This window comes from Onychostruthus taczanowskii, unplaced genomic scaffold (genome assembly GCF_017590055.1).
Source record: "Onychostruthus taczanowskii isolate IOZ18803 unplaced genomic scaffold, ASM1759005v1 scaffold17, whole genome shotgun sequence".
Lineage (NCBI taxonomy): Eukaryota > Metazoa > Chordata > Aves > Passeriformes > Passeridae > Onychostruthus > Onychostruthus taczanowskii.
In genome coordinates this window covers 257,974-283,157 of record NW_024498906.1, presented here as the reverse complement: position 1 = coordinate 283,157, position 25,184 = coordinate 257,974, and the positions used below count along the sequence as shown (strand labels likewise).

General features: G+C 40.4%; 1 protein-coding gene across 4 annotated transcripts in view; it reads right to left on the bottom strand.

The window, feature by feature from the left end:
• The window catches only part of REPS2 (RALBP1 associated Eps domain containing 2), a 101,081-nt gene that overhangs the window by 54,453 nt on the left and 21,444 nt on the right, over positions 1–25,184 (bottom strand). For all 4 annotated transcript variants that reach the window (XR_005952298.1, XM_041399911.1, XM_041399913.1 and 1 more), the window contains exons 2-7: positions 12,335–12,458; positions 9,883–10,031; positions 8,116–8,239; positions 5,205–5,302; positions 3,424–3,562; positions 1,855–1,918 (exon numbers count right to left, since the gene is read on the bottom strand). Coding sequence is in view for 3 of the 4 variants with exons in the window: in XM_041399911.1 (XP_041255845.1) it covers positions 1,855–1,918; positions 3,424–3,562; positions 5,205–5,302; positions 8,116–8,239; positions 9,883–10,031; positions 12,335–12,458 (698 nt within the window). In the remaining variant the exon portion in view is untranslated. The remainder of the gene's footprint in view (positions 1–1,854; positions 1,919–3,423; positions 3,563–5,204; positions 5,303–8,115; positions 8,240–9,882; positions 10,032–12,334; positions 12,459–25,184) is intronic.

The following is a 25,184-nucleotide window of genomic DNA, read 5'->3' as shown; positions in this document are numbered from 1 at the left end:
TGCTGTGGAGTGCAACAGGTGCATCCATGATTGGTCCATGTGGATTGTTTTCCATTGATGACCAATCACAGCCACCTGTGCCAAGGCTGTGAGCAGTCACAGGATTTTTGTTATTCTATTCTATTCTGGTCTTCTAGCCTTCTGATCTCTCTGTTCTTTTAGTATAGCTTTAATGTAGTATTTTAATATAATATTTAACATAATAAATCAGCCTTCTGAAATGGAGTCAAGCCTCGTGTCTCAACACGCAGAGAGTCCCCAACAGTGATCAACTTAGTGGACCTTCTCTGGACTTGTTCCAACAGCTCCATGTTTTTCTCATGCTGGAGAGCCCAGAGCTGGATGCAGCACGCCAGATGGGGTCCTTGCCAGAGCAGAAGTGCAGAATCCCTTCCCTCGCCCTGCTGCTCACACCTCTTTTGATGCAGCCCAGGATGTAGTTGGCCATCTGAGCAGCAATTAACTGTACATCGTTCCAAGGGTGGAATTAACCTTCCAATATCAGGAAGCACTTTGGCTAATTCATGCAGGATCTTAAAACAGTTCAAGCAGAAGAAGTTAAATATGGGCTTTAGCAATGGTTACATAGCACCATTGACTAACCTTTAAAAAAGAGCAAACTTAATGCTATTGACAAGTTTAAATATTGTTAACTTCTTACTAAGTGGTTCTCTCTAATTCTAGTACGCTTCACAAACACTGAAGTCAAACTTCAGAAATTCAAGAATTCAATTTTATAAATTAACTCTTTGCAAAAATTGAGTAATATTTTATCTTGGGCACATGGTAAAAAAAACCATATAATTTCTTACTCTTTGAAAGTAACAAACATTTCTCAAACTATTGAGGTACAGTGACAAGGACTGAAACATCCCATGTGTTTAACACAGCAACACAACCTGATAAATCACATTGCCACAAAATTACATGCATCTACTAGAAAGGAATACTTTTCCTGAAATTCTGCACAGAGAACAACTTGTGTCAGCAATAGAAATAAAATCTGATTTGCTAATATATTAGGTTAATCCATTATTTTTAAGTAATCTTAAATTTATATTCCAATATTCACTTCCCCAGTACTATGTTTCTTCAGTAGGGTTTTTTGTTGTTTTTTTTTTTATTTATTTTCACAACTGACAATCCGCTTTGAAAAGATTCCAGACATATCTTTTGACCCTGACAGATGTTTAGGCTCTTGCAAGCTTTACTTCTCATCTCTCTTCATAAAAGCATATATAAAAACAAAATCACTATCAGCATTTCTGATCCATGTTTAAAACTGTTTGTTCCACCTATCAGATATGCAACGATGGCAACAAATTACAAAGCACCATGTTGTTGATGAAAATATAATAGAATCCTTGTCAAATTTTATCACGTACAGTTCCATCCACAATTGTTTTGCAATAAGCTCATTAAAAGTAAGAGCACTGGTTCATTAGAAAAGCACTAATTGATTATGTAGTTGTTTAGTTAGGTCTTCTCTGACAGAACAGAGACAGAAACATAAAACCAACAACACATCTAAAACATTCCAGAGGTGCTTCTCCACTGTGTAATTTCATGAAAAATGCCAGTTCTTTGATGCTGCTTACAATACACTTAAGAACAGCTCTCAGCTACATTGGGGTTCAAACATTCCCAGTCCTGCTGAGTAGGTGAACATCTCTCCACAAAACAAGTGTGTCAGGAAGACCAATGACCACCCTGCTGCTTGGGCCTCAAAGTGATTCTGGAGATAAGAGCAATAAGTATATTTGAATACACTTTTAAAATTTAACAAGAACTCTTGAATTAAACATATTTTTTAAAAAGTGTGATAGGCATCCCCAAAAATACTACAGTACTCACCAGATGTGAGAAAGTTCCGGGATGGGCAGCTTTGATTTTGTGAAGAAATTCTTTGCTACGGAACCTGTTGGGAAAGCATGCCTCATCAACCAGTGGGAATTAATTCTCCAAATTCTTCCCTTTTACCAGGTCTGCTGTGCCAGAAGCAGACAGTTAATTTATGCCCGAGAGATGCTCAGATTAATCGGATGCTATTGTAGATGCTGGACCATTTGTCTCCTTCTGAGTACATGAGAGAAAGCCAGACAGAGCTGTTGACCTCATTTCTCCATTCCCTCCATATGGGAAAAATAAATAAAGGGAAAACTACTTTAGCACTAGTAACTCTAACCTGCATAACAAGTATGTCACCAGTGATGAAATAACAGACACAAACAGCCCTGCTTCACCCAGAAGTCATGCGCACAGCAGTATGGTGCTTTGACATCTGCACTGCTCTCCCCATGTGCTGTTTCAACCATGACTTTTCCCTGCAGTGAAAATTTTACAGAGAGGAAAAAAAAAAAAAAGAAAATAAAAAAGAAACTGCAGAAGATTCAGCTAGCACACAGCTCCTGTCCTACTGCAGGCATCCTCATTCACCCTGCAATAGCAGCCCTCCTCATACTTCTCGTTAACACATTTCTTCACCATCTCACATGCACAGGCTGTCAGTGGTACCCCAGAAGCCCTTCCTGGGTAGAGGCTTACAGATCATAAGGAAAAAAAGCACAGACTTCTGGGACAATAATCCTCTTCCCCTTGGGCAACCACTGGGGAAAGAACCAACACTGAACAATCATTTGTTCTTTGAAGCAAACTGCATGAAGGAGACTTAACTGAGATGAAGAACTGCTGAAGCAATAATTTCAGTTAGCAGCAGGTCATTTCTTTAAACTTTTGGCTGGATCAAAGCCTCCTGAACCCCAGTGACACAGCAGGGCTCATTACAACTGCCTCAGTTTAAAACCTGTGACATATTCCTTGCCAGACCAACTATCTGTACATGGTCATCTCCTCTCACAAGTAGCCTGGACCTTCTATTCAGGATGGAAATCTGAGTATGATCAGAGCCATCTCAGTATGCTCTTAACAATACTTCTATCATGTGTGTGCTCTCAATTAGGATTATTTCCTAATTACCTAGAGGTCAAAATCTCAGTCTCCCAGAACCATAAACCCTCAGGCTTGACCGCCCAGGGAGTTAACTGCATGCTTCACTGTCATCACATGGACACTGCCACAGCTCTCCTGGGTAAGCCAGCACAACCCTCAGGGGTTTTTCAACTCAATATACACTGCAGGTGTGATCCACAAATACAGCACATCAAATACAGAAGAGTTCATTTTAATTTTTACCAAATTGCCAACACTTCTCCCTTAGATGTAACTGTTTTTCTAAAATCGGGATATTTAGGAGAAAATGTAAGGGCCACAATATTGATTTGAATAGGCTGCCTTTAAAAAGAAAACATAATCAACTCTTACAAATGCGCTGCCAGAGACAAAAAAGCATTTACTTACTTAACACTTTTCACCTCCCAGCCTGGTCCCCCCTATTCAGTGTGCACAGTGTTTGGGAAAAATTACCTGAAATGAAGGCGCTGAGGTCGGGCTGCAGGGACCTGAACTGGTTAATGTAGTAATCTCGCTGCTCCTCCGTTATCCTCCAAGGGTCATCTGAGTACTGGGCGCTGCTGTCCTGCTGCTCCCGCTCCACTGAAAGAGACTGAAGGGAGGGACACTGGCACCAGCCACAGGGAAGGCTCCACCAGGGCACTGGGAACCTCAAGAAACCAGATCACACTTTTCTATGGAGCACAGACAAATTTTCAGAAGACAAGAAGCAGAAATGGCCACACTGATGACCATCCCACTACTTACCTGTGAAAACTGAAGCTATTATTAGGTATCTTTACCCCTGCAATTAAAGGAAGCTTTACACGACCAGTGGTCAAAGGAAATCTGGCTACTGCTGACCACTAAAAGTCTAAATCATATTTTATTACCTCTAGATTCATTCTGGAAGTCCTTTTTTTCTGCCACTCATTACAGCCCTGAACTGCACCTGAAATGGATGGAACCAGTAAAGATCCTAAAGCTGCATTTATGCAGCTTTGTGCATGAAAATTTATCTTCACTATGAAACTACATATTTAATCTAGGAATGGTGCTGTAACTATGGAAATATCCCACTTCTGGACCCTCTGCTCACCCCAGTAACTCAGAATTCATTATACTAAGTCAGGGAGACACAAAAGTCCCTAGAGACCCCCTCAAACTTCTATCACTTCCCAAGGTTTAAGCAAAAATCTGCCTTTGGGTAAAGGAATATTCTGGAGGAGAAGGGTATTCAATTCAATTATTTCTTTGTTCTGTCTTTGGTCTCTGATTAATTTTTTTAAGGGAGGCCTGTACCTTTTGCATATTGGATGGAGGCATCTACAAGAGGGCTGCCAGTACAGCTGGTGTCTTTGTTAAAATGGAATAACTGAGTATTCAATATTTAAGCCTACATAAAAGGGAAGGCAAGAATGAACAACAATCAGCTGTGAAACCCTTTCTGTGACATACCTGTCTATTTCCCAAGAATCAAATGCAAAACACCAGTTCTGAAATACATCAAAAGATTCCTGAAACAGGCAACATCATAAAGCTGTAAATTAATTTTCATTTCAAAGTGCTACACAAATGCACCCAATTTAATTTCAAGTTAGCACAAATTATGTGACACTACCTGTAGATCTCTTTTGGAGGCTCAGGTGACATTTTATTGTGGGTGTGAGGTGCTAAGCACTCAGGAAAAGATAGAGTCTCTGAGTCTTTCTTATTTAGGAGAATCTCTCACTTAAGAGAGCTTTGCCCTTCCTTAGGGAAAACTAATTGTTTGCATAATAAATGCACAGCAGGCACACTGGAACACAGGAAAGATCTGCTTTTACAACCAGCAGGAAAATATACGACCCATTTTCAAAAAACAAACAAATGCCCAGAAATTAATATGTTCTGTTTAAGGTGCAATTTAACCAACTGGGGTGAAAAACAAAATATGCAGAATGTTAGCCATAAATACTGTGCATGTGTCTCAGATAGCAACCTAAATCAAGAAGGAATCTCTGTGAAATCGCATGTACTTTCAATGAAAATGTTTTACTTCAACTTACCTTTAGTGATTTAATTAATTTGATTGTTTATTTTAATTTCTCCATCCCATGAGATTTTTTTCCTCATATACCAAAAAAACCACAGTCTCTAGTCTAAAAACACCATGGAGAATACTTTTCACTTTCAAAGTCAGAATTTTCTGCCTTTTTAAAAATTTCTCTATTTTTGTTACTAATACTACTAAAGAAAAATATGCAATTCATTACCCGGTTAGGAGTTGAACAGGTGAGTACAGATTTGGCTCCATAATTCTCTGAAGATGGTCCATCTTGCTGGTGAGTAGAGTGTCTGACTTCATAAGGAGCTACAACAGACATTTTAAATTAAGTATGTAAATGTCAGGATAATAAAAAAATGCTGCTAAGCTAAGGAAATAATTAAATACCACAAGATAATGAATGTAGCTTGTGAACATTGTATCTGAGCATCAAAGTCCATTTGGTCAAGCATCTACCAAGTGAACCCGTATCACAGTACCAAAGTCTCTTTTGTCTTATGCAATAAATTTCCAGCCACATACCTGTCTTTCCCATTGCACCATTCTTCTTCAGACATTACGGAGATACTGTCACTTATATACTGCTAGACAACAGAATCACTGTTCATCATGTTTAAATATACATTTATACAGCCTGTCCATGCATTGATACATTTTATAATACTTACAGCCACATTTAGCAGAACTGTTTTAAGTAAGAAGAAATAATTCATTTGGTCTCTAAAAAATATGCTTTGGCAATGCTATCAAATAGCAAACCATTACTTCTCCATATTCTCTTCTTCTCTCGTAATTTCTGTTGAAAATCAAAATACATGACTCACCACTTTGTGCTATTTGGAGAAAAGTTAGTGAAGCAAAGTAACAATTTCTTCTTCTTTTGCTAAAAAAATAAGTCACTTAGGCTCCACTGCAGCAAATATAGTAAGCAGTGACACAACAACATATTTAGGAACGATGTTTTAAAAATAGGGCAAGCATGCAAACATAAAGGCAAGTCACTTGCAAGCCCATACACAGCTGAGAACTGCTACCAGCCTATTTAAAATTTACCATTACAAAGTCTACATTAGATAGTCAGAATCTTAAAGGAGTCCAAGAAATCTTACAACTTTTGATCTCGGGAAGAGCTTAAAAATTATGTCCCTAACCCCCTTGTTTTCCTAAGGGGTCTTATCCTGTATTGTTATCTATTTTTATTCCTGTACAAGTCACTGCTAATTTCAGATTAAAAGAAAAATAAAAATAAGGAAAGTGAAAGGTGAGAAACATTTTCAATTCAATATACACTGCAGTTGTGATCCACAAATACAGCACATCAAATGCAGAGAGCTCATTTTAATTGGGGAGATTTTAAGGGAAAGGAATATTTAAACACGAAGCCTCACGGCTATATGCTTGCTAGCATGAAAAACTTTCAGAACTATAAAATGTACACAGTCATGGCTGCAGTGCAGAGGCCTGCCCCTGAAGACACCCTGTCCAGTTTCAGCTGCAGAACAGCGCAGCCCAGCCAGCCCCGGGCAGGGGCACAAGCACCTCCTCCACATGCCCCACACACAGCTGCCCTTTGGAGTGCTCTTCAGGAAAATTGAAGGGTCTTAAGCTTAAAGACCAGGAAGAATCAGCAGGTCTTGCATTAGGCCTGGCATTTGGTACAGCATGGGTCATAAAATGTTAACGGCTCACTGCCATTGAAAATACATTTGACTGAAGTATCCCTAGTGGGATTAAAACAGGAGTGATTCGTTTTCTGGAAAACAGGAAAAATTGCTTTCTGAAAAATAGCCATTGTTCTGCACCTCTAAGATATTATTATCTTAGAAATTTGAGCAGTTAAATAATTTTGCAAGATGTTGACAGCTGGACTGGATGTTGCCTGAACACTTCGCATTGCTGCTGAGTCCACGAGAAATTTCACAGAAGTTACATTTGCAACCAAATTCAGAAGGAAAAAAAACTCCAACACCCAAAATCCTCTCTCATAGCACTGACAGATCTGGGACAGAGTGCCAGAAAAGAGCAGAGCACTCAACAGGTACACAGTCAGGCAGTCCTGAGAGACGTTCCCTGCCCAGCTCTCCACAGCACAGGCTCTATGCCACTCTTCTTCACTGGGGCAGAACATGCATTGTGCCAGACAGCAACTGCACTAGTGTGCTTCTTTCAGAATTAATCCCACCTCTTAACAAGCTGCAGTTTACCTACACAGCAGGGGAATGCCTATGACTCACTACTGGTACAATTTTCAGGTGGAGGCCACTTTATAGTGTTCAACACATTCTTATCACAGCTGCACTGAGTTTCAACATGTTGAATAGCTCTTTTGTCACTCATCTGTAAATAAGGACAAAGGGTGAAGGACTAGCATGCTTCAATCTTCACTCACTGCAAACACACTAAGGTAAAGCAGCAGGGATGATGGTATACACCAATGCCTCTTATTGCCACCAACTTGGCCACCACACGTTGTAATTACAAGAGCACACATGCTTTATAATTAAGAGGAACCTGTAAAGTCATAGTTAAACTAGCTTCCACCCCATTAGCCTCTTATTAAAATCTGAATGTTTTCCCACCTACTCTAATGGCACCAAAATGAGAGGCAGGACAATCTATGCAGTGCCTATTTTTGTCTGAATTGCTGAAGTTACACTGTGGGACTGCTTCTACATTCTCATCCTATTATTATTTCTGTTACAAAATCAGAGATGATAGTATCCATTCCTGCAAAGGACGGTTCACTTCCCATCTGAAAATTAGTATGTGTCTACTGAAATCGGGAGTAGGCTTTTCTTGCCCTCTAATGAAACCAAAACCATCATGCACTCTGACAATACTTGCAGGCTCTCTGCCACTGGGGTATATTGCAGAGCCTTCTCAGAGGTTAGGTATTAGCATTTTTGAGCAGTCAGACATAAATCTAATTTAATAGAAAGTGAATAGGAAGACAGGATTGAACACTCAAAATATATCGATCAAATAATTTTTCAAAACATGAGTCTAATTGAATTTTAAAATCATTACGCTGATTGTCACTAGCATTCAGAATTTGGATACTTCTGATAAGGGGAAAAAAAAATATTTGAATGCAATGTGCATTGCCATTTTTATCCTACCTCCATGCTGCTGTTCCAGCCCACTTCTTGCTTTGCCATATCCATAACTTAGGGGTATTCTCTGGTAAGTAGATGGAGAAGCAGGAGGTGAGCAAATTGGAGACATTGAAGGAGACTTGGCTTCCTGTTTCAAAAACACACCAACACAAAACACAATTCTGAGACAAAAATTGTAAGAAACAACTAAGTAATGCTGCAAAGTTTTCCAAGTGCATACAATATGATGGACAAACAAGAAAAGAAACCACTGCAACATCCTCGGGCCCTTTATTTCCAAGAAAATGCTTGAAATGGACAAGACAGGATTTGGTACCGAGCCTTCAAGGGATAAAGCATGGCAGTGCAATAACAAAGCTTTACAATGGTCAGCTCAATGTCTTTTACTCCCCAAGATGCCTGAAGTAGTATATGTAGAAGGCTCAATGTGAGTGGATAGCTTTGAATTTACAGTGTGAGTGCGTTCTTTGTGGGAGATAATTTTTCATATTAAAAAAAATGTACAAAAAATTAAAATGCATCTCTGGATCAGTATTTTAAACACTGTGGATTTGCATCACTGGGTAACTATCCTGAAGCTTCCTCTTTTCTTTGAGTTACTGAGATTGCTTGAGAAAAGGATGTAAGCCTGAAAGGTTTTACTGAATAAAGAGGAAAATGTAACACAACACAGAAAATCCAGATGGAGCCAGGGGTTTGAGGGCAGTGTTCTGCCTGGGTGTCAGTACACAGAGGACAGGCATACATGCTCTTCTTCCTGATCCTGTTATTCCACCTGTGTATCTTGTCATCAGCTCACGCCTGCTGGCTGACCTCGGGCTGGGAGCGCCGTTACTGACGCCAGCGCACCCCGTGATAAACATGGGCACATGTTTTGGGAAGATAAAAGTGCTTCCACCAGGCACTTACAACATGACCTGATACAGTACCAGAGGAGAAGGTGTTAAGCCTGGGGAAAACTATGCAAATCAGTTTTTATGAAAATTATGCAGCACTGTGAAGCTTCTTGTATCTGAACAAGTACTCTCTACTATCCTAAATACAGGTAATATGAATGCCCCTTGGATTCTTCATTAAAGTGGCATCTCAGAACAACAGATGCTGGGATAATGTTTCACTCAGGAAAAAAGAAAAGCAGATCTTCTGGACCATTCCTTGGTGAGATAAAAATGAAAGAAAAATTGGGATCCTTACCCCACCCAAAAAGAGTGGCTCATGACTGAACACTTTGTCTCCAATTGAGTATTTCTAGAGTGACTAAGGACCATTAGTCCATTACCATACTGGCCATGGGAAATCACTCACTTTCCCGCTCTCTTTCACAGACAGATTTCTATCTGCTGCTTCTCACACATCCTCTCCAAGAAACAGTGCTGGATTAAGTAGGAGGAAAACACTGAAAGAACTTACACAGAACTTACACAGGGCTGACAGCTTTATACAAGCTCATATAGACAATTTTCTTCTGGGAAGCAACTGGAATGCATCAAAACCAGAACACAGGCATGATGGGGATTATTTGCACATCAGGAGCTCATCTCCTGTCCAGTGTTGGAAAATTGAGTAAACCCCTGTGAGTGTAATCATTTACTGGAATGCATCAAAACCAGAACACAGGCATGATGGGGATTATTTGCACATCAGGAGCTCATCTCCTGTCCAGTGTTGGAAAACTGGACAGGAGATGAGCTCCTGTCCAGTCCTTTTAGGACTGGACCTAAAAGGAGAATGCATAATGACATGCTGCCCTGAAGATGACAAGCCTGTTACCTGTTTGTCCCCTTCATCTGTTCTTTTGTAGGAATTTTTTTCCAAAGTTGCATGTGGAACCTGAAATTTAACTCCATGGAATTCTGCTGGAGTCCCATAACGGACTTCAGTGTCATTTTTCAGCGCCATAAATCGTGGTAGAGGCAATTCTGTATTAAGAGAGAGAAAAATTCAGTTGAGACTACAGAACATAAGAAGCACTTTAAGCAGTATCATCTTGTAAAACCAATGAAAAGTTTATCTATAAAAGACTGCTAGTTATATTTTGTAACATTTTTAAGTGTGGGGACTCCTTTGATTATTTTATGTCTTAATAAAAATGTGAATGTTACACAAAGCTACATTCACTAGCTTAATATATAATCTCTCCATGAAAAGAGAAAGAAATAAGCCTTGTGCATATTATTAAAGCAAGCAGCAAACTCATTTCCTGCCTTCAAAACCTTGCCTGTAATGAAAAGAACAGTTTCCCACAGAAACTGTGGGACGGATAAATTAATCAGTCAAGATCACAGTATCCTCAACGCTACCATCATAAAAGGAACAAATCAAAAATGCTAGGGTTCAGAGACCACACCAAGGCCTAGAGACAGCTGTGTCAAAAGGTCCCATGTTGCATCTGCTGTGCTGAGCAAGAGACTAACACTCTGATTTCACTCTTTAAGACAATTCCCAATTATTCTGCAGAAACACTATTTATTTTGTGCACAGTCATCCTAAAAGATCAATACAATTAAAATTAACAGAATACTCAATACCAAGCAAAGCCATTTGTCCATCATCTCTGTAATCTTTTACACCTACATTTACAACCACGAGAAAAATAAATCAATTGGAATTTGGTACATATTACTCACTTCACTCTAAAGGCACTCATATATATTTTCTAAAGAAAATGTAATTAGCATGGGAAGAAGTTTTATTGAAATTTTACTGAAACAGTAAGTAAGCAGGATATCAATACAGGGACTGCAAGCACCTGTTTTCCTTCAAATTTGTGGATAATTTTCATATGCTGGACTTGTAAAGCATACAGAGTAAAATCTCAGTCCAGCTTTTTAATTTAGCTTGTTGGGAGTTTTTTACCGTTCTGGACTTGTAAAGCATACAGAGTATTTTTTTTGTTGTTTTGGGTTTTTTTTGTTTTTTTTTTTTGGTTTTTTTTGGGTTTTTTTTTTTTTTTTTTTTTTTAATTTACATCTTTGAAAAGGACAGAAATGCAAGAGAAAGTGCATAAGCTGTTCATAAGGAAAACTGGCAGACAAATCGAGGCCACTCCTCTTCACCCTTGGTTGAAACTCCTGTTCCAGCAAGGCACGGAACCGATCTGTGCCAGCTGCATCTGGCCCCTGCACTTGGCCAGGAGCTCTGCACCATGGGAGGTCAGCCATGTGCTTGCCATTCTGGCCTTCCCTCCCTGGGATGGGGCAGACCTGGGAACCCTCTCCCTGTGCCTTGCAACACACATGAATTTGACATTTCACTGCCCTTATCAGGGAGAGCAGAGCAGAAGCTGTGCTGCGAGCAGGAACCTGATTGCAGAGTTGTGGGTAGGTGCCTTTCCAGCCCTCTCTCTGATCTTGCAGCTGGTTGCATTGCTCCTCCAGTGGGATGGTGCAAGCACAGCCTCAGGGCATGGCTTGAATGCCCACCCAGGATATGGGAGCTAAGGGTTCCAACCTGTTCCAGCTCAAGCAAAAAGCCCCGTGTTTTGAAGCCCAAGCCCTGTGTTTTGAAGCCAGAGCCCTGCTGAGGCAGAGTGTGCATCACTGAAGGAAGAACACCGAGTTCCTTCCAAGTTGCTATCAAGGTTTCACAGCTGAGAGAGACCTGCTTTCTCTCTTCATCGCTTGAGCTAGATAAGACTTTTCAAGAAGCTTTCTTCCCCACCAAAAATGGTACATTTAATATTACTGTCAATTCACTGAGAAGAATAAAGCTGTTTTAAAATACATCTAATATACATTTTCACACCTATTCACAGTAAGCACTATGATTTTATCTTCACTACCCATTTATTTTGGCAGGATTATCTGTGAAAGCAGATGAGTGTTACAATCTTCCCTGCACAGAGGGACTCCCTGACCTGCCCATGTCCCCCACAATGTCCCTCCACCCAAAGTAGCTATCAGCTCTCACTCTGGACAGCTGTCAAGATTAGAGACTGAAAGTGAGAGAGGAATGCATCTCCCACACTGATCATCTGTCATTCCTGCTGCTCCTTTGCAATGCCTTTTCCAGAGGAAGATGTCATTTCAGATCTCCCCTATCTGTAATTCCCTGCAATTTTCCACCACTCACCTAGAGCATGTAGCATTACCTTCCACTCTTTCTCTGTTCCTTAAATTTTTCAGAGAAACATAAGAAGGAGTTTACCACCACAGAGAGCTGACAAGCATTAAAGAAAAGGAGAAACAAGTGCATAGCACTGCAAGCAAAATTTGCTACTTACCATTCTTAATGCTCTCAATCCGTACTGGGAACCCCGACTGTGCTGCCGCAATTAACTTCAAAGCAATATAAAACTGAGCAGGACCAAAATAACCCACACGCTTGGCTCCACAAACTTCTGTAATCTGAGAGAGAAGACACACATTGTCAGTTAAATGAATTTCGTTCTTCCACAGGTTAACATCTCCACATAAACAAAGACAACACTTTAAAACCACAAAATGCTTGTTGTATTTGAAGTTTTCTACTACATGTATTTGTTTCAACTCAGAACACTAGGAGAGATGTTGGTAGTTGCTACACTTGTCAGAAGCACTGCTGGTTAACACTGCTATCCTAAAACCAGTTTGGGTTTTTGTACTATGTAAGATTTTAACAGCAGGGGAAATGAAAAGTTCTTAAGTACTCTGTCCAGTAAAACATTTCCACCAGGAAAATTATACTTAATATTAGCCCTAAAACAGCAATTCAGATAATCACCGTAACTAGAACATAAACACAACAAAAGATGGCAGCACACCACTTGAGCAAACAATGTTTTATGTGAAAAATTAACATGATCTTCGCACTGAAGTTTTAAGTTCTATGTATACTTCATTACTTGCTTCACTCTGACACTTCCATGAAGCAAAGAGCACCAGGTTCACACACTCAGATAATGCCTAAACAAACAGCAGGTATCAGCAGGTTTTAAGTACAGGCACCAATTCTCCCATGCCTGGAGCTCCCAGATGTTCACAAACAAACCTCAGACAAGCACTGAGGTTAGAACAAAACTCCATTTGCCCCAGACATAATAGGAAATCTCAAATTGTCTTCCTGAAAATACACCTAGATTAGCAATGTCTACTGGCTGGTGAGGTGCACCCTCTGTGACAGTCCTCCATGGGCAAGTGTTGCTTCTGGAAAGCCATGTCTGTGGATTGGCTCCAAAGCTACAACAGCATGACAGAAAGTATTAAATTGCATATAAGCAAAGAGCACAAATGAAAAGTCTATTTTTTCTGATTTATTTTTATATGTATATATACACATATATACATAGTATCAAAATGTCAGGTCAAAAAATCACTTCAAAAATCAAACATTTTGGAATGGTAATTCTTACTAATCAAAGACAATTGTTTTCAAGTAAACCCCTTCTTCTCTGGATGGGGCCTCTGCTTTGACCAAATGAGCTTTGGCTACTTTCTCTTCCTACAAGTTTCAGACTTGGTCACAAGACACATCAAATAGTTTTTTTCTCCTACTGCTTGATGAATAGGGAGATTGAGTCTCTGTGTAAGGACAGTTTTGATTAACCAGAAGCATTTGTCATTCTCTTTCCTGTCACTGCCATATTTTCTGGAAAAATCCCTTGCCCAGGATTTCTCTCCTGAGAAGCTGAGAAGCCTCAGAGAAAAAGGAAAACAGTATTAGCTCATTTGCTTCTCCTGTGTTTTGCTGCTTTGGAGTGTGGTTTGGAGATTGTTTATCCAACAGGTGATTATTTCATTGGTTGCATGTGAATTGTTTTTGCTTATTGGCCAATTATGGCCAGTGTCATACTGTCTGAGGAGTCACGAGTTTTCATTAGTATTCTTTCTAGCTTTCTCTCTGTATCCTTTCTGTATTTAGTATAGTTTAGTTTAGCATTCTTTAATATAATATAATATCATGAAATAATAAATTAGCCTTCTAAAAACATGGACTCGGATTCCTTTCTTTCCTCACCTTCATCGGGGGACTCAGAAAATACCACACTTTCCTTTACTTTTTTCTCTATTACTGCATCCTTTTTTATTCTGCCCTTCCCTCTATCACTGGTATTGCTTCTTTATTTTCCAGTGGGAAAGCAAGGCACTTGAGACACGTCTGAGATGGATGACTGGGCACACTCTTGGTACCCTTTCTGAGCTCCAAAGCAGGGTTCTCCTCTTGGTCCTGGATGCTCCCAATTCACTCAGTCCCACAGCCCACACTACCCACTCCTCCATGGTCCTTCCCCAGCCAGCAGCCCTAGCTCTGCCTGGTGCAGTGGTGAGCAGCGCAGATGACTGGACTGGACCACGGACAAGGAATGTGCACAGCAGCGGCACTTCAGACTGCTCCTCATGGGCAAAACCTCCAGGCACGCCGGGATCCGGCAGCTCTGGAGACAATGCTGTTTTGGCAGGTGTATGAGAAGCCACCAGCTTGTCCAAGCCACCAGTCACCAGCCTGGGGAGAAGCAGATAGAGACGAGGCACAACCAAGCTGAAATTCAGTCTGGGTTCACAGCTCTGGTCTGTTATGGGAGATGTTTGTTTAAAACATGCCAGCACTGAACAGGGCAGCTGGCAAAAGCTGGACACCCACTGGCAGCCAGGCCCTCCCATGGAGACAGTGGGTGCTCAGCTCCTGTGTGACCCACAGGCAGTACCTGGCATGGCTCCTGCTGTGGGGCAGAAATGGCACACAGAGTCCCTGCCTGTGCCTATGGGGACTTTCCTCCTCTTGGCCTCTTTTCCTTCCATAGCGACACTTCCTGCCCTGCCCATGCCTGCTGACATGGAGCAACAGTGTCACCATGATGTGTTTCCTCTCACTGGCTGCTGGAAAAAGGCAATACTGAGCAGCTGGGACTTTCACAGAGATGCTACTACTTTCCTGAGTTAATTTTCCATGTATTTTCTATACTTTGAAAAATTAAGGTTGCTGAATGATGCAAATCCTCTGCTTACTCCTCATATGGAAACATTAATATTTTATTCTGAACATGCAGACTAAACATTTTTATCAAGGACATCTCACCCCTCAAAAATACAGTGATGTTTCTCAAGCACACACTTACAGCCAACCAACCAGAAACTGCCTCTCTGTAATTTTGCTTTTTGGTAGCAACAGAAATAAATTTTGTAGACACAAGCTTCTGTTACTTGTGCAACAGGACTCTGAATTTTGTTAATGGTCCAGAGCAAAAGATGGAAGCTGACAGAGTAGTCAAATTTTTTACACAATTAATTGTGGGCATTTATGTAGGTTAACTGCAGCTACAGGCATTTACTCACATCAGGTTCCTTGTCCAGTTAAAGGAGAGGGTCTTGGGCTCCTTCCAGCCAGCATTTCACACTATCTGCATCAGAACCCTGCTTAGAGGTGCCAACAGAGCAGCCCCTCTCCAGCAACCACAGAAGTTGGTAGCAGATTAGCCTTTATCCAAAAGTAAATCCTCAGAACATGCTGCCTGCCCAAATTTCCACAGCAGCTTAAACTGAACACTGCATTATTTTTTTGTTTCCTGGTTTTACCTTTCATAGGGTCAGTGCACATTGCTTTTCGATGGGCAGATTACACTTAGTGCTATGCAATTCTGAAATTAGGCAAGTTTGTGTGATATGCTATTACAAGTCTTCCAAGGTCCATCCAAGTTAAAGGCACTGCATATGAATATGGTATGGTAATTTTTCATTTAAATCCTTGAATCTGTTGTCAGTTTGGGCTGCATGCTTTTTAGCAAGCCAGCAAGAAGAGAACTGGTATTTTCTGCTAGTGCACTGCTAAACAGACACACGTATAAATCAAAAAAACTTGCATGCCTTGATACTTCAAGGGATTTTAATGCAAAACGATTGACTGTCCATTTATATTACAATTTTTCCTTTAATTCTCCAGCAGAAAACTGTAATCCTCCAGTGATTGCAAAATATTGAAGAAAAGTGTAATGAAGAATGTATTGGAAATAATTTTTCATGGTGGTGGGTTACAGATGTTATTTGCCAAATCTAACCTCAGGACAATAAACAGAGTTAGTCCAAAATCACAAAAAATCACAGAATGGCTGGGATTGGAAGTGACCTCTGGAAATCCTCGAGTCCAATCTCCCTGCTCAGGAGGTCAGGATCACCTAGAGCTGGTTGTACAGGATGGCACACAGGAAAGTTCCAAAAATGCCCAGAGAAGGAGAATGTGCCATTCTTACAGTAAAGAAGTTATCCTCATTCAGAAGGCACCTCCTGTGTTTTACTTTGGGCCTGCTGCCAGGCACCACCAAGCAGCCTGATTCCATCCTCCTGACACCTCCTTTCAGATACTTACACAACACTGATAGCATACCTCCTCCATATTCCTCACGCTGAACAGGTCCTGGCCCCTCAGTCCTCTCCTAAGAGATGCTCCAGTCCCCTGGTCATCTTTGGAGCAGTGATGCTTGAACTTTAACCTCTTGGACCCATCCCATACCTTCTAGACCCCTAATCCATGGGATTCTGCCAAGTAGATCCTTGAAAAGGCCAAACTTAGGTCTCCTGAAATCCAGGGCAGGGACCCTACTTTCTGCCCTGTTTCCTCCACACAGGTTCTTGAACTCCACCATGTCATGGTCACTGCAGCCAAGGCTGCCCCAGCGTTCACATCCCAAACCAGTCCTTCTTTCTTCATTAGCACAAGGTGCAGCACCACACCTCTCCATGCTGGCTCCACTGCCCGTATCAAAAACTGATCACTAGTGCTCTGCAGGACTCTCCAGGACTGCGTGCCGTGTCGTGTTGTACTTCCAGAAGATACCAGAGTGGTTGAAGAAGGTAGTGAAGGCTTGTGATCATGAGCGTACTTCCAGCTGTCTGTAGAAGGCTTCATCGACTCCTTCTCCCAATCAGGTGGCCTGCAGCAATATTCCAGTCAAGGAAAATTGCCCTGTTCAATGGTTTGTGAGGCAAGAACACAGCTGAGTAAACAGTGGGTATTCAGCAGGTAGCCTTAACACACTTGTTCTGCAGAGGAATCACACCATATTCTCTACCAAGCACCATAAGAAGGGGAGAAAGAGCAAGATCTATAAGCCTGCACACCTTCTGACAGGTAAGAAGTTTTTCTAGGGTTGCAAAAATAAATACTTTTTAGTAGTATTAAAAAACAACTCTCCAATTCATAAACATTAAAATTTGAAATATAGCTATGAGCTCTTCAGAAGAGTTGCTGTTTGAAACCACTGTGCTCCATGCAAACTTCTAATAGAAAAGCTCTACACCTCCAGGTACTAAAACACAGAGCAGATTTTTGTATTTTTTATCCACTCACTGCTCTGCTCTATTGGCTGACAGCAAGTGTTATTTTTATAATTGCTCCTTGAAGACATCCCATATGAAGCAGCTTTTCCCAGCCTAATCTGACATTGTTCCAGCTCCCCCAGTTCTCTCCAAACAAGTTTCCACTGCAGTCTCCAAGAGCACTGACCTCACAAACACACTGGGCAGGTCTAATTTAGAGTGCAAGAACTAAACTTCAGAAACTGAATATGAGCCAGGAGCTGAAGTTTGTTTTTAATAAGTAGAAAAAGGAGTATAATCAGAAATAATTATACCTTAATCTTATGGAGAGGCTGAAATGGTCATCCTGGAACCTCAAGGGAGAGGTAGATCTAGATTTTCATTTAGCTGCTGTGGCACCCTCTGTATCAGGCTGGCACACAATCCAGAAAGCACATATATTTTACTTGTCCTTGTTCAATCTATAATGAGGTAGAAATATTTTCCAGTTTATCAACTGCCTCTGAATTTTAGGGAAGGTGTTGAAAAGCTTTTGCCATTGCCCAATGCACATCTCACCCAGTGCTCTCCTGAGGACAGCCAACTGTGATGCCACTGCTCAGACCTGAACTACAGAGTGTCCTCAGGCTCCCTCCTGGGTCAGCCAGCTGCTTATAATAGTTTCAAAGACAAATATTTGCAGCAGTGGCTTATCAACAGCTTATCTCAAAATTGTGTCATGCATCTGACCCACTTTACCCTTTCTTTTTCTTTTTTTAATTTGTGTTTACAGACTCTTTGATCTGCTTATTGCAGACAAGTTTTGCTACATTCTTAAACAGGTATTTCTCTCTCAATGGATCATTGTTTAGACATTTGTAATGCTACTTGGAGCTTAGGGCTACATATCTATTTCTTCAATATTTAAAGCAAAGTAAGAAACAACACATCAAGGATTACTGACTGGGAAGGCATTAGGAATATGCTAGGGCGTTACACTCCCAGATGTACATAGGAAGAGGCTCTGCCATGCATTGGTTCCTTACCTCTGCTCCACCATATCAGTGGTATTTCTGTAACTATTTATTTTTTTCTGTCATTCTGTCTTTTAAAAACAGACTTTTTTATCGATTTTAGACTTTTTTAAACATTACCTGAAATGCTTACTAAAAATCAAGCTATTTTAAACAAGCAGGGTTCCAATGTTTAAAACAAAATTTAAAATAAGCTTAGTTTATGGCACAGAAGACAACACACACATAGTTTATTTTTAAAAAGCTAACTATAAAACATTCTCATGGTTTAAGCTCTGCAAGATCATCACTTTACATTTAAGAACACCATAACTTCAAATTGCAAGGCAAGCAACAGATAAACTGCAAAAACTTCACAACATCACATAACAAACACAGTGCTAAAAGCAGCAGAGAGCAACCCCCTGAGTTAGGCAAAAACCTGCTGACAGGACCATCAGGGTTTCCCTAAATTCCCTCCTCCCAGCATGACCCAGAACCATCCATATCTGCCTGCACTAGTGCTCCATCACATCTCTACATGTATGGGGGGGAAAGCACGTCCCTCTGGGAACAGGGAAACACTTTTCCATCAGCTCCAAGCAGAACATTTTATGTCAACACTGAGAACCACAAGGCTCACAATTCAGCACCCACTGTCCGCAACACCACCAACAGAACTGCGAGAAACAAACACAAAACCAGGTTCAAACTCAAGTCTGACAATGAGGCTTAACAGCAGAACCATTTTATGTACTGGAAAATGTTGATTCCTTAGCAGAGGTGAAAAATAACTCCAACCTGTAACACAAGTGGTTTCAATCTTTAAAGAGCCTGTGGGCAGGAGCAGGGCTGCAGCAGGGCAGTGACACTTGGTCAGTGCAAGGGTCTGCCCAGTCCTCTCTCTTGTGTAACAGTGAGCTGTGGATGCCTAAGGAAAGCCAAGCATGTGAATCATGCAGTACTTCTCTTCAAGTGGGAAGACTGGTAATGCCAGCATACCACAAGTCACAAAAATATTGATCTGAGTTATACAGCTATGAGGACATGTGAGTCAGCACTGATAAGCAAAAGATTTCAATTATTAAGGAGTGTTGACAAGAAAAAATCTGCCAGAGAATAAAAGCTGCTGATGCATGCTAATACATATAACCACTGAAATATACCTGAAAGAAATGCCATCTCCCATGCTCAACCTTGGGTCTTTAATACACAAAGGCTACTCAACTATTTACCTGCATGTAATGTGGAAAAGCTGGACACTTTCATCTCATGTCAGTCTCACAGTGGAGTTTAAGAAGCCCCATACCTGAGAAATATCTGACAATCACCACACCAAGTAAATTATTTTAGTGATAACAGTGCCTACCTACAGCCTTAGGTCAGAGGTTGTTACACACATTTGCTGATACTTCATTCTGTCTTTGATAGGAACACCTAGCACCACCTTCACCAAACACATATCTTTAGGAGTATGTGGAAAGCCTACAGAGGTGAAAGAGATGAAGCAAATTATTTTCAAAACCTCCTTGCCTTTTTTTCCTCACTATTTGGAAAACAAATGCTACAAGAACAACATTCATGCATCTAAAATTGTTCTGTGTTTCATATTCCCCATCTGTATCACATTTGTATTAACAAGATCGATACACTGAGCACATGTCAATAAACATGTGTAGGAATATAAATAAAGTTTTAGTAATGCTTGGAACACAAAAATAAAGTCTGAGAACAGGTTACTCCAGCTTTAAGAACCTGGCACAAAGATGCCAACAATCAGTACAGATTTTTTATTTAAATCCATTTATTTATTCACTGAACTGCTCCACACTCTTTGTAGATAATCAGTCTGCATCTAGATATGGCAACACAGATACTCAGCAGGTCACTCTCTGAAATGCTGCATGCACAGTTTTGCCAAAAATCACTGTTAAAATGTGAAAACCCACAGAAATCTGCCAAGTAAACAGAATTGAGTTATAGATGCTTTATCTGCTTTTCAAATCTCAACTGTGGAAGCAAGGGAGTAAGAGTAAGTAAAATGGCAAGCACGGAGCTGTCACACTGCCCCATCCAAACAAGTAAATTGCAGAAAATTTCCACAAGGGTTATCCAAATTTCTTCTGATGCAAGTCCCTGCCAAGAGCATTTAATTCTCTTGGACATGAGTTTCATAAAGCTCATCCTACAGATGGTCAACACTATATGTTTTATATATTGCATATGGTAAAGGCACCAGTCATCCCAGGATTTCTGCTCATTTTCCTGCTCACCTCGTCTCTTTCAAGAGCATATCTAGGGACATAACACAGAGAAGGTCCAGGACACAACAGAACAGAACCCAGACTCTCCAATTATTGTCCACTCAGCAGAGACATTATCCTGAACTCCCCTTACCCAAGCAACTGACATGGCAAGAGCTTGAGGGAGGCAGGATGTAACTATCCACACTGAAATTTGGCCAGGGCTGGAACTAGGCCAACCAAAATATCCATCTGTTCCTAAAACTTTCATTTTCTGAAGGTTGAACGAAAATAGTATCTAAATCTTACTGCTAGTGAGAGTGAATGGGGAGGTGCTTTTTAGCTCAAGTGGAAATGTCATGTTTTGCACAGGAGCTGCACCCATATCCTTTGGGAATGGAAATATAGGATGATCATGGCAAAATTAAAAGGACAACACTACTTTTACCATGCAAAATCCTTGCAGTTTGGGCATTTTAGACTACTTTGGCAACAAAGTTGCTTATTATTTTAAGAAATACTTTACACAAGCAGAATATCCCTTAGCATATTTTCATCTTGCGAGTACATTTTCACTGACTTAAAAATACGGCACTCATTTATAAGCTTGAGCTCATTACTAGCCCAATGTATTTCAAAATCTATTCGAAACACATATACATATCAAAAATTATATATCAAAATACACTCATAATAGATATACTGTATGTCTATATATATGCAAAATTGAAATTAAATATAACTTGAAACTCAGCCTAAAAAATCAAACCTTTGAAGGAAAGGTTTCTGCAATCTGTCCAAGCCTTTTTTTACAAAAGGAAAAATTGTCTCTTCATTGCTGCAGTTCAGATATGCCTTAAAACACCCACCATGAGGGATTTTTTTTTTAAACCCTGAAAACACTCACATTTTATAATGGAACTTGAAACCATTTAAAATGCTGGATGCTCCAAGAACGCCCAAAAGCACATAAATGAATCTTGTAGTTTGTCATTCATAAAGAGAATCCTTATCCTACCTTTGTTAAATTTCCGTCTCTTAACAGCATACCACAGACTGAGAAAAACCAGATTTTCTGAAGAAAAAAATAAATCCTCATTGGCTGGGTTGATGCCTTATTTCTTGTTGGAGTACAAATTCACTTGGGGTATTACTAATACAAAACAAACGTGTATTACAGAAAATTCTACAAGGTGTTGCTAGACAGGATTTAATTTACCCTTCAAAGAAGCAAACATCAACTCTGTGTCGCATCTTACTCTTCAACAAATGAAGAACATATAAAGCTCTGCAATACAACTCCATTTTGTTCTCATGTTAAAACATCATCATAAAAAGCTTCAGTATAAGTAACAGTCTGTGAAATCATTGCCCCACCACCCATAAAGAAGCTTGCCAAACTCACCTAAGGTGCAAAGAATATCTTGAACAAGGCTGAAAAAGCTTAGCAACAAAGAGATAACATCTCCTGTGGACACACCACAATGTGTTATGAACAATCAAAACATCTTCCTAAATTCAGAGACCCTTTTAGCACCTAAGGAAAAACAATGGAGACTACTGCTAGATAAATGCTGAAGTCAAGAATAGTAACGAAAGCAGGCAGAAAGGCTTGTAATCTTTTTTGTAAAAGTATAAAAATTAACTGTTATCAGAAATTTCGTTCAAGAGTTTCACTGTTTAACTCAAGCCAAGGCTACCCAAAATATGTGCCTTTACAGTCAAGTCTTTCTTTTCCTATTCTGTCCAAGTAACTGTATTGCTATAAGTGAACCCCAGAAAACAAAGTTGTTTTAAGTCACCACTGAGAGGTCTAGAGGACTGCCTACAGACAGTACTGCAGTGTGCTCCTGCTGCCTCTACAACAGCTGCCTTATTATTTCCATATTTCTTTGTAACTACAAGGAAATACTTCAGGAGTTTCACTCTCAGATGCTATGCCAGGATAACTTTACAATCTGTTCCATTTGTAGGCGTTCTCACAGCTGAAAGCATACCAAGAGCGACCGACAGCAAACTTCATGACAATTGCCCTTATCTTCTCATATCCAGGCAAAAACATTTCCCTACTATCTTGGAAGGTGAGCAGCCTTTTCTTCTTAGCAAACATTTTCCTACTTGTTGATGGGACACAACTCCTCCAGCCACCACTGCAGTCTTGATGCACCCAGTCACAAACTAGACCTAAATAAATTCTTCATCTCTGATCATACTCAAACAAGACACCTCACTCAATTTCCCTCTGCACAGGGACAAAACACTTGGATACTGAACCACATGGGCCATGGTTTAATGATGCAGGACAAACTTGTGTGGGTTGTAGATGACATAAGATCAAACACAGAGGACACCTAATGTTGTTTAGAAAGATTACAGAAATACATCCAGTGTTTAGCTTTTTCACATTTTAGTGACAACTTGCATCATTGGAATACAAAGGCCCGTGAAGAAATTCAAAATCTTTTGAGGTTTCAGGATAAACATGAATTTTCTGCTGTTTGAGTTCAAATACACAGGATATTACCCAAATAATGAGGTACTTTGATTACGGCCTTTGCCAGTGACTTCTGCCTACGGCTTTTTAGTTTTTCAAACTCCCCTTTCAGCAGTCATCATCACTTAACTCAATTTGCCAACCTCTTTTGGCCTCAAGCAGCAGTAGCACTGCTGATTACAAGTGCATTGATCTGTTCTTCAGGTTTCCTTCCACAAACTCTTACAAAATCCTAGCCCAAAGCTCAAGAGACTTCCACTTCTCATTCCCACGCTGCCAGCACTGCATCCCTTCCAGAATGCCCCAGGAGCTCTGGGCACAGGCGGCCAGGCTGCACCCAAAAGCACCCAGCTGCAGACCTTCCATATCCCTGAGTGAGGGTTTTCAGAGGAGTCTGGAAAACCCCTTCCTTGGGAGATGGGCTGACAAAGGCTTAGAGATGGCTCACTTTGCTCTAAAAAACTTCCCCATTACTTTTGGGGCAAACCCTTTTAAATGCAGGAGGAGTAACCAGCTTCCACAATTACTGAAAGAAATAAAAGCAGAGGTAATGACCCTAAACCGAGCTGAGACTTGAACTTCAGCTGTGCTGAACTGTGGATCAGCTGCATGACTGTCGTGTCTCTGGCTGCCCACGGGATCCACAGGCTACCCTGACAAAAGCTCACTGGAATAGAGGGTTCTCAGGGCCACAGCAAGGGGACAGGCAGGCTCCTGGAGCACCTGTCAGTACTTCCACGCAGAAGGCATTCCCAGGATATGCATCTGGGAAATATTTTCAGACCCCACCAAAATACAGTGACCCAAACCTAACCAGTGATACATAGCAGAGCTGGCCAAAAATCAGAGCAGTGAAGTTATCAGCTCCAGGTTTCTGGACTGAACTTTTGAAAGCCTGGCAGATGGATCAAAGCTGCATGGCCTCTCCCACGCAAGACTCTTCAACAGCAGGATTTTTCTACCAGACAAAACTCTAGTTGATCCTCCTGGATCTATTTGTTTTCAATGGGCCTTGGTTCAAGTAAAGAAATGGAATAAAGTTTTTCTTAGACATTTTTCTCTAACATATGATTTATAACACCAGATTTTTTCACTCCAGCCAGTGCAATACAGATGAGTGTTTAAACATTCAGTTCAGCAACACCTTTACACTTGTTTTCATTACATTTCCTCCCTACTCTTTAATTGCTTAAAACAACTCTAAGGCCCAACCACCACAATATGCAAAAATAAATAATACATCACTTAAGAACACTGTCTTACAAAATCTTCCATAGCACTAGAGAAAGAGATCATTGTCCAGAATTAAACTTGAGCAACATGGTTTTAAATATTCAGAAACTAATTAGAAAAACCACTCGTTTTTTTAACCAATGTGGTTACAAAACTTAAATTAAATTTAAATTAAAATTAAAATTGTGGTTACAAAAACTAAATTCTGTACATTAGAAAAGGAGACCGAAAGTCTTACAGAGTATTTTAAATTATGCTTTTTCCAAAACCCCAGAGGGAGCAAGTGATGAAGCTTGTTTCCCAAGTCTTCATGGCAGAGTGAAGATTTCTGCAGTTTAAAATTAATTGACATGTTATTAGGAGCATTGCACTCAATTGAAATGGGCATAATTCACTGACAAAGAGCTAAGTCAGGAGTGAAATTCTGTAAAAGGGTTTTCTAACCACCAGGTCAGTGGCAATTTGTGTGGAACAGGTTAGGCTGGTCGACTCTGGAAAGGCAAAAGTCACTTAATGGTGCAGCCTATTTCTCAGCTATCAGAGACGCTGCATGATCCGTGACACGTCAGTGCCACAGCCATTCCTGCCCAACTTTTCTCTCCTGTTCTGATAAAGACAATGATAGCCTAATTTGCACTTGGAAAAGACTGTCAAATATTGCTTTGGACTTCTAAGATATCAATAACTCTCCACACAGGGTATCTGTGCACCAAACCAAGGAATTCACACACTTGCACAGCTGAAGGGAGCAACCCAGTGGCAGATGTTTGTGATAGGTATGCAAATTCCTGTTTCATTTCTCCATTCTTGGCACAACTTTCAACAAAAATTTATGGCTCAAAATAGCAAATTAATAAGGGAGAAATTAAAACATTGTGCAGAG